Source organism: Tribolium castaneum, chromosome 3 (genome assembly GCF_031307605.1).
Source record: "Tribolium castaneum strain GA2 chromosome 3, icTriCast1.1, whole genome shotgun sequence".
Classification (NCBI taxonomy): domain Eukaryota; kingdom Metazoa; phylum Arthropoda; class Insecta; order Coleoptera; family Tenebrionidae; genus Tribolium; species Tribolium castaneum.
Window position 1 is genome coordinate 19,176,177 of NC_087396.1, and position 11,025 is coordinate 19,187,201.

Here is an 11,025-nt window from a genome sequence, read left to right on the forward strand (position 1 = left end):
TTTATTTTAAAAAATAATTCCATAAAATGCGACGTTGGCGTTTGTATAGCTTTGAAACAGCTATTAGTATACTAATATTAATAATTTATAATAAGAAGTGTTATTTTCAAAGTAAGTTGGTTTAAAAAAAATATAACATTAGGAAGAAACTATATATTTTTTTATTTATTCTTGATACTATATTCCGTAGTCGCTCCTATATATTTAAAATAATGTATTAAATAAAATAAGAAGCAATAACAAAAAAGTATCAAAATATCAAAAAATTATTCGGCAACAAAAATCATTTCAAAGTTATTTTATTAAAATTATTTATTATTAGATATAGGCATCCGTATAATTATTTGTCCGACAATAAAAGTTCTTTCATTTGAGAATCATCCAACTAAACAGTATAATTTTGTAGAAAGTAAGTGTTTAGTTAAATAAATATTACTTATTTACTATATAACAGATGAAGCAAGTATTTGCCCATTCATTTTCGGTTTGTTTACCAAATTTAACACGAACATCAATGAAATGAGTTTTATAATATAGTAAAACAAACGCGTGCGAATACAACAAAATTATAGTAAGGATAATAAAAGGCATTGTTAAAGAGATTGACATTTATTGTGACAAAAAGTCAGTTTAATACATTTACATCATAATATACATTTTTCTATATTTTATGTACAAATTTGGTTCGCAGTTGCACATTTTCCTTATATTAAAAACCTTTCTAGTAAGTACCTCTTTTATAGTTAGGTATGTATAATACAAATTTCAAGTATTCGATATAAATCATATTTGAAACATCACAAATTCGTCAAGAAATTTGTACATTTATTACAATCACTTTGTACATAACTATCAACAAAGTTTAATAATTATAAAACATCAGAATACGCTGGGTAATATAAATAAAAAAGTAAGAAACCTATATAGCAATACTCGATTGAGGGAACAGATTATAGCAGATCGAACGTAACGTCGAGATTTCCCGGAGAATGATAAAAACATTCCTCTTATACTCACTCGCGCGACATAGATAACATCTAAGCAAACGATTTGCAAAAATTGAGTGCTTGAAAAGTTGCATTAAAACACTAACAAAATCTAGTATTTACAATGCACAGAATATATTTACATCATGAATTTATTCGAGGCTTTTCCTTATGCCAGAGGATACTGTCACAAACTCGTCGTCCCCGCTGACGTATGGTACAGGGGGCTGTTGTAGTAGTCGTTGCCTATGGTCGAGTGCGAATGCACCGAACTGGGCAGCGGGCTCAGAGTGTTGTAGCCATACTGGTGCATGTCCGCGTACATTTTGATGTCGGCCTTGCTTTCGGCGGTGGGCAGCAGCCTGTTTATGGAAAAGGGATGATTCGAGGAAGTGAAACCTGACGGTTCTTGCTTCAAGTGGTGGCTCATGGGGTTGTGGTGCAGCATGGCCTGGTGGTCGCTGGACAGGCTCAGCGGGTGACACCGATTCACCATCGCCGAGAGCTCCTCATGCGACATGTTCTGCTGGTGGTGCTGCTGGTGCATGTTCAGATCATTCGAGTGCAGAAGATTCATTTGCTCGACGTCGAGCTTCGACGGGTGGATGCTCAGCATAGTGCCCAGCGTGTTCTCGGGGTTCTTGTCCAAGTGGTGGGTTTTATGGGCGTCGTCGCCGTGTTGTATCGACGACTTCTTCTCGGAGCTGTTGCTGTTGTCCACCGAATGCGAGGGGCTCTTGTGGGTCTGCCTAATTAGCTCCTTTTTCTCGTCTTTGAAGCGCTTTTGCCGCCGGAGGTAGCAGCCGTTCTCGAACATGTTGCCCGAGTCCGGGTGCAGGCTCCAGAAGGAGCCCTTCCCGGGCTTGTCCGGGGTCCGGGGGACTTTGACGAAGCAGTCGTTGAAGGACAGGGAGTGCCGGATCGAGTTCTGCCAGCGTTGCTGGTTCTGTCGGTAGAACGGGAACAGGTCCATGATGAATTGGTAGATTTCGGAGAGCGTGAGCATCTTCTGGGGGCTGTTCTGGATGGCCATGGTGATGAGGGAGATGTAGGAGTACGGGGGCTTAGCGTGGGTGTAGCTGCGGCGGTAGGTCTTGTCGGCGCGGGCCCGCTGCAGGGCCGAGTTGGGCGAGGTGTCGCCGCCCCCCAGGTCGCCCCGGCCGAGGGTGCCGACGGAGCCGTAGGAGTTCATCGTGGCCATGGGGGTGGCCATGCAGGCGGCGTTCATGTTGGAGATGGGGGAGCCGATGGTGGTGTAGCCCATCGAGGAGGAGGTCATGCCGTTGCCGTTCATCGCCATGCCCCCGGGCATACCTGAGTTGAGCATGCTGGAGCCGAAGGAGGCGGCCTGCGGCGAGCAGTTCATCGACGGCATCGACACGCAGGACATGGAGTTCATGGAGTACGTGGGGGTCATCGGCGACATGGCGTTGGACGAGGTGGCCATCGTCGTCGAGTCCGAATATAACTTCTGAGTCAACATTGCACCGCTATTGCACTCGGAGGGACGCACTGCACTTAGGACACACTGAACCCGGATCAATCAATATGATCTTAACTCGTCATCGGAGGTTTTGTTTCATTGTTTACATCACGAGCGGATCCACAAACAAGTTAACACTTTAGGTATTCCAAACCAGCACTGATTGGAAAAACAAATACTCCTTGCTGCCTGTTTACTTAGATACTACAAGCCGATGTGAAGTACCCTGAGCTTTAGGTAGTCAAATACAGAATCGTCAGGGGAGGGTGGTTGCCATGGCGACTCAACGCCCAATCAACGACGAACGCTCGAGTCGCCATGACGACGAGCGCACAAAACAGGCCCCGGATTGGTCGCAGCGTAATCGACAATCGAGGATCTTGAGGGGAAAGCGATGCGACACGCCCATATGTCACCGACGCCGCACACGTCCGATGAGGGAACTAATAATTTTCGATTCGGCCATCCGTTGCCCGTCAACTTGTTTCGATTCTTGCTATAATCTTCAATTCAGTTGCCGCGGCTTGAATTTTTTTCAAGAAATATTCAATAAATGTTGAGTTACTTGAGTGTTTTATTTGCTTCGTGAGACCGACATTGGATTCACCAGGTAATTTTGTTTGTTGCACTAGACAACAATAACATTTAATAATCCAAGTTCAAAGAGCTTTTTATTAGATAAAAATATTCATTGGTACACTTATGCATGAAGTTTTTCAAACAGCGCATGAAACACCAGATTGTCACAATTTTCCAAGACGATGGCGAATAAATTTATTAAACAAATATTTAGTTACGGGAGGAAATTTTATTTTTAGTATCTGTACTTACAAGTCAATGAGATAAAAATCACGTTTTGATACGTAGCCTCAGCACGTGATTTCTACCTACACCACAGTCAAGATTAAAAAACAAAAATTTTTTCGAGTACTAGTTCAGGAAAACTTACAGGCGGAACTAAAACGAAAAAATATTTACCTACGTGTAATAAGAGAAAACTAAGAGTGTAACAAAGTTTATAAATAGTTTCATTACGCAGTGGTATAGGGTCATTACGAAGAAAAATAAAGTCGAGCAAGTGGAGACCTAATTGAACTGAAAATGTTTTTCTTGAAAGTTGTGCGCTGTGTAATAAATTAACGATTAAGTGACAAATTAAGTTTAATTATGTTTGTGTATCGTATGTAACCATTAGTGCAACATAAACACCGATATATTTTAACAAGATGTTAATAGCAGCGTGTCCAGAACAATAGATAATTGAATTGCTTTTAGAGCATGGTTGAGGTAGGTGTCATAATATAATTACGAAGATATAAATTAAACAACAAATTGTAGTTGAAAGGGTAATGTGCTTGTGTATGCAGTTTATTGATATATTTAAATGGTGGCATTCTAATCCTCAGTCATTGTGAATGTTCGCATAAAAAAGCAAATATTGTTGTTTGTCAAACACTCGCTGATTATGTACTGACTTAATAAATAATTTCACTGTCATTATGATCCATTCTGTACTACAGGAATCGATTCGGCAAGAATAAAGCTTCTTGAGGCTTTCATAGACTTTGGCTCGCAACAAATAAATAGAGGAAAAAAAAAGACTACATTTACTTTAATATTTTATCAAAATACGATTACGACAAGTTTCAACTTCTCATTGCCTGTCACAGGCCTTTTATGCTGAGTCACAACAGTTTTAAATAAAAACAACCCAATTAGACATAAATACTGCCATAAAAGTCACTCAAGATCCAACTAGTTCTGAAAGATATTATATGAATCACAGAGAAAGTAAACAACACGCTAATCTGATGTTCAAAGTCCAAAAGGTCCCTAATCCCTTTGTCCAAGCTTTGTTTGCAAGCTAAAATAAAGCAAAAAAAAGTTGCTGCAAAGTGATATGACTATTTCAGGTGGCAATTCTGAATTTTTGAATTTAAGAAAAGTGTTTTTTTTCCAAGCTGAACAAACTGTTTAACACACAAGAGTTAGTTTTGGGAGTCTCAATAAAGATGTTGTTTCCATGAAAAAATTGGCAATTACAACAAAGAATAACAAACCAATAAGAGTAATAAGACTTTAATAGATTTTTGGCTTTGTGAGCGTTCAAGCAAACATTTGAGTTAAAATCTTTGTGCTAAACCACAACAAGAATTGACAAAAGTTTCTTTGACTTGCATTTTTAAACACTCATGGTGTTAAAAAAAAAGAAAAATATTTCTTGTTTATTTTTGAAGACATATGCACGTTTCTGAACTAAAAACTCAGCTTCCTCGAAAGATTTCGCTAATTTTTCGCTGAAAATTATTAAATTAGACCACACGTAACAAACTTTTTCCCTTTGTCGACCGTTTAAGCAGATATTTTCGCTAAAACCTTAATTTTCTCGCAAGGCTTGGTTATACCGCGCCAAAAAATTACCGAACTGTTTCAAAAATAATATCATTCGTCGTGTACACGTTTCTCTTCATACAGATAATGAAAGCACATCGCTTTTGAGTTAAATACGATTTTTTTATCGAAATATTTTTCAAAAAAAAAACAAAATTACTTCTCAAAATTTCGTCAAAAACAAACCAAGAATCAATAAATACCATAGAAATGCTGTTCCTGCTGTTGCCTTTTTTACAAGGACAAAAGTTTCTTAGCTACAAATTCATTTTTTTAGGTCAAAAATGCCATAATTTCCGCTTTCTTGGAGCGTTTTAGTGACGCAATTATTTGGAGGAATTTGGGGAGATATTCTAAAATTGGTGCAGTTTTCTAGATGAGCCTTATCAGTCAGTAGATTATAATGTTTGCACCCATTTAGTCATCTTCAATGCGATGTTTTCCTGTATTGCAAAATTTCCATCAAATCTGTGACTCATAATAATTTATCTCCGTTCAAATTTGGGCGCGGCGTGATAAAAGAGGAATGTGGTGTTCCGTGTAGAGTGTACTCAAATATCGTCCGCTAAATCAATATCAAACCCAATTTGCGACAATTATCTAAACCAAATAAACAAAATCGCAAAAAACCGCAATCAGCATCAAATAAAGACAGCATCCTCGTTAAAAGCCAACTCTGGCCCGAGCAAGGATCATATTCCGCTTAATGGATAAAAACACTAAACCAAACCTCCATCATGCGGCATATGCCAGCTAATCCCCACATATTATATCTTCGAATAATAAAAACCGGGAATCGATCGGTTATCGGTCCCTTATCGCGGCTACGTGGGCTTGGAGAGAGGACATATTGCCAGGATAAAACAATTTGCCATCGACACCAAATTGGCCCGATATCTCGATGGAGCCCTGGATGAGATCTTGGATTAAAAGGGGGCGAAGGGGATGATGGAAGCGGCGCGTGATTTTTAGCTGGATCTGCAGATTGTCCGACGGACTGCAAGCCCGAGATACCGGCTAACTAGGTTTTAATAGCCAGCCAGGGTGCATCCGACGGTGATGTATGGGGTGGCTCATGAATATGCGGGACGACACTGATTTTTATTTATAATACGGAGCTTGGAAAGATTTAAGTGTGTGTGCTCTATTGAGATGTTCGTCTTTAGCTCTTTGTTGTGGCAAAACACACTGTATGCAATTTTACGTTTGTTTTGGATCGAGTTTTTACGGGTGAAGTTACGACGGATTAAAACTGCTTTGATAGTGGCGCGCTATTCACACACTGACGTTTGATTACGACAAATATTGAATGTTCAGTTGAATGGTTAACAGACATATTTGCTTGATTGTGTTGATTAGGTATCATGTTTCAAATTGTTTATATTCAAATAAAAAGATTACGAATAAAGACATGAGTTATAATTCTTTGTTGACGAACGGTAATTTCTACGTCAATAGGATTTTCTCATTTAGAGCCACTATAATTTTATATTATTTATGTACCCATTACACCATGAAAAAATGCCTAGGTATTACTGATTTTCGAAAAACTTAAAAAATCAGTAGTCTGTACCTATCTTAAGCAAAAAACAACACGGCCTATACCTACCTGTCGTTCTGAATAAATTTTAAGAAATATACCAGATATACAAGGTTATTCATACTGATGCGGCAATATTTGAACCTTAATAAGGACCCATAAAATGTACATCATCATAATTCGTGTCCTATTTAAATTGATAAGAATTTTACAGTCCTTTTTGAGGTTCAAACATTGTGGCATAAATATGAATAGCCCTGTATGCTTTACATTTATTATTTTCCATTCGCCAATCGAAATTTTGTTGTTTTCCTTATTTGTTAATTTACGAAATTCAAATAAGGAATGTTTAATTTTTTTCTACTCATATTGAGAGTGAATATGAGTGAGAAAAATGATGGAATAATCGCGTAAAATATCGATTAATCAGTAGTAGTCAGTCAATTAGAGTTTTGACAGTTGACATTAATAACAATAACCAATTAACAAACCAAATTTACATTGTAAAAAATTCAATTTAATTTTTTCAAGTCGACAGTTAATTCAGAAGTTCAGCAAAAAACATTTTATTAAACAAAATTAAAACTATGTGAAGTACAAAGTATTCCCGGATCCAGAAAGTGGACGCAAAAAATTGTAGAAACAATGTTTGTTTGTAAAAATATTCATAAACTGTATGTAAAATTTTAATCAACTAATCAATTTTAAAAGAGTATAGGTACCAATGGAGTTTTAAATCCGGATGGTATAAGTATAAATTTATGCCTTTTATTAACTTTTGTCATCTAGGACGAAGGGCGTTTTACGAATGATGTCTCTAATAGAAACTCAACGAAACCTCAAAAGTTTTGTATTGGCTACTGATTTTTTTTAAATTTTTTTAATACTTAGTTCAACGGTCCTCTAGAAATTGAGTATGAAAGGACCACTTCATTGCTATTTATTTATAAAACACAGAATCAAAAACTTAAGTATCATGTGAGGTCTGAACTTTATTAAGAAATATCTAGTGCATTTGTAGTATATAGTTTATTTATAGTAGTGAACTATAACTTCTAAATTAATATATGAGCAGACTTTATTTTTTTGCCTTAGTTTGATACACTTAACACTGGTATAGCATGATATTGATAATACAAAGTGTAACTTTAAAAAACGCGGACACCTCTTCAAACCAAAAATTTTCTCTAAAAATATGTACCTATGTGAGCTACGAAGTAATTAAATATAGCTGAAAATAAAGTCCCTTACAAAAAACTAAAAATGCGAATTATATCGTGTGGACACTCTTATAATTCTATACGGTATTTTAAGTAATTATGTCATGCATTACAAGTGTTGATACCTACCTGACTTAAAAACACTTAGGTAGAGGCGTCATTGGTTCAATGATTTTGACATTTGTTGTAACGAATGACCTTTGGTAAATTTGGCAGAATGAATCACATTCCCACAACGTGTGTCTACTTCTAAAAAATCTTTTGCTTCACGCGTCTACTTTTCTAACACCCTTTCTCGTATACAGGTGTCTTGTATCTCAATCCCTTGTTTTTAAGAGTGACCATCATTATTAATTTTTATATCTAAATAGGTCAATACCTAGGTAAATAAACAGCCCAAGTGTAGTAATTAAGTGACGCAAAAAGCTACGTCATGGTGGTCCACCATATCGAATATTACCAAGCAATAAAAATACTTTCTAATTGAATGGAAAAAGATTTTCCTTGGCGACCTATTTTTGAATTAGCGCTTTGTTGATCTTCTTGCAAAATATACCGCAATTGACACTGAGAGTAAATTACACTTGCCGGTGGGACAATTAGGTTTTATTGGAAGCTAATTGTGTCATTCCCGGCGGTGTAGAAGGTTGAAAAATATTTGATATGCTGTTACAAGTAATTTATCCTTTCTTTGTTGTCCCGACCGCAAGACAAACAAAGTAATAAACCCGATACAAACAAATAGAACAACAATATTACTCTTAATTTAAACAAATGTTATAAAACCATGATGATGGAGACAAACAAAGCGCAAGTGGAGGAGCTCCCGTATTTTCGAGATTTGTCAGGTGTGGTATTCATTAAAAAAACATGTTATTCTTTATCAATTCACACATTCAGCCTGCATCATCTCGGTAAACAAAGAGTGCTACTGTTCGGCCATTATAAAAAAGCACTCAACGTCGTTCCCACTCCACGTCGATAAAAAATCATTTTACAGTTCGGGATTAATAGGAATGTGTGGGTTTGGAAATTTTATAACCGTACGGCATTGTCTGCACTAAAATCACCGCATTTCGTGTCTCCAACGCTCCCACAGCCGGTAATTCGTGAGGAATGAATCTGAAAACGTGGTGCTCACTTCCATCAGAAATAAAGTAGCACTCGAACATATTCAGTCGAGACAATCGCCGGCTGAAGACTCTTCAGCACTCCTTTTATGGACCACACACATACAAAAGCTTTCAACATCTCCTGGTACGAAATGGAGGATTTTATGTCATCATCGCGCTCGGTTTTAGCACGTCACGCGCTAAAAATCATTTAACAATCCTCGAATGTGTTATTAATTGATGCGATGGTTTGATTAAAAGGATTTCGAAGGGTGTTTGCGTACGTGCCGGCCCCCCAAGCCGCACCTAGCGTCCTATCACAACACGACTCAAAAATAATACTCAATAACCTCGCAAGTGTGTCAGAACCTGACCCATCCTTGGGACGTTTTCTCCTGAAAAATCAGCTTTCTACGCCACGCAATTGTTGCGTTTGTGTTATTCTACGATGATGGTGGTGTTGGTGTAAGTACTGCCAATCTGTCTCGGGGGTTCCCATGTTTGTACAAGCTTAGTCACTGTTCAGCACGTGGGGGCCTCATCCCCTAGCAAAGCCTAGCTGAAATATCACCCAATTACCGACTCATCGCGACGATCGCTGACAGCTCGACTGATATCGACTGATAACTCAGTTTGATTCTGTTAAGTCATTGACCAATTATTTTATTATTCACTGACGTGCACCTGGTTTACGGCTTTGTGGCTCCACGCTCCAGCGACCATGGATTTATTAATTCGAAAACCGACATCACACGCCGTTTTCTCATTTAATATTAATAACAGGAACAAACCGATGATAAATGAAGCATTTCTGATCACTGTTTTATTTCGATACATTTGCATTTTCTTTCCACCACATCTAGTTTTCAGCTAAATTCAGGAAACGTCGTTTATCGCTGCAACTTTCATACCTTTTTATTTAAACATTTATTTACAAAGCAAATATCAATTAGAAATGTTGTATTACTATTATTCCGAAAAACATGGTTTTTCCATAAAAACCAGCAGTAATGTTTACAATAATGATGATTTTGAGCTAAATTTTCATTGGTTGAGTCAGCTTAATAGAAGAAAGTACGAGCTTCAGTGCTTTAATTTTTTTTTGAAGAGTTGCAGTCGAGAAGTTAAAAAAATGCAGAACTTGAACATCAAAAAAATCCAACTAAGTATTATTTCAGCAGTTGAAAAATGCCATTTTCAGCTAATAGCCAACATTCATGTTGCCCTTGGATGCTTAGTTCGTCCTTTATTACAGTAAAATAATTCAAATTTTAATATTAATGGCAAATGTTCAAATACCAAGAAAAATTCCTTGAAAAGATAATTTAATAGTTTCTGGAAGCAAAAATAAAATAGGGATGTTCTATCTAATTTTTTTTATGTTTTCATGTTATTAATAAGGAAACATTATTTTGTATTGTAAACAATTTTTTTTCTATAGATGCAAATAATAATTTTACGTGGTGCAGAGGGTGAATATGTAAATATTACTTTTTTACATTTACTTTCTTTTGAACGTAAATAAGTAAAAATTACCTACTACAGTCAAACTTCTTTAAGTCGAACTTCTTTTACTCGAATTTCTCTTTAACTCGAAAATTTTTGTTTCCCCTTGCATTGCCAATCTCATTTACGTGTGTTTAGCTTTTCTTTAACTCGAAATTCTCTAACTCGAAAATTTCTCTAACTCAAAATTATTTTAATGAACAAAGCATGCGCAAACTTCTTTTTTCGGAAATATTCGTCGTAATTCGGCGCAGTGTTATGCATTTCCTGGAATACCCACAATTCTAACCTCGAATGCGTGTCAAAGCTTGTTATCTTGTTTTTGTGAAGTTTTAGTTTCGCAAAAATTGGCACATTTTCTAGAAAAATGTCATCTAAACGTAAACTTAAAAGTCCAACTATTAAAAAAAAGTTGGAGATCCTGAAAGAAGTAGACAGTGGGGTGAAAATGAAAAAGATAGCTGAAAAATATGAAATTTCGTCGAGTACATTATCTAGAATTATTAAAAACAGAGCGTCAACGGTACAGTTTGCTCAGGAAATTGGAAATTCTGCCAATATGACAACTGATATTGTTTATAATTCACTAAATAAAATCGAGCGATTTTATTAAACCAATTGTATCAAAAAAACTGTACGTAAAAATCTGATCACAAGTTATATGCATTGAGAAAGAAAATATATATGTATGTTCATACAAATCTGTAATAATGTTAATTTCTAATAAAAATATATTTTCAGTTTCTGTAACTCGAAATTTCTCTAATTCGAACAAATATTCGTTCCC

The 11,025-nt window shown here is 36.5% G+C and overlaps 1 protein-coding gene across 1 annotated transcript; it reads right to left on the reverse strand.

Moving 5' to 3' along the window:
• Positions 1-593: 593 nt before the first annotated feature.
• On the reverse strand, positions 594-2,628 carry fkh (fork head). The gene has a single exon (NM_001039414.2). It carries the CDS (start codon positions 2,467-2,469, stop codon positions 1,174-1,176), a length of 1,296 nt encoding a protein of 431 aa, NP_001034503.2. The 5' UTR covers positions 2,470-2,628; the 3' UTR covers positions 594-1,173.
• Positions 2,629-11,025: the final 8,397 nt, after the last annotated feature.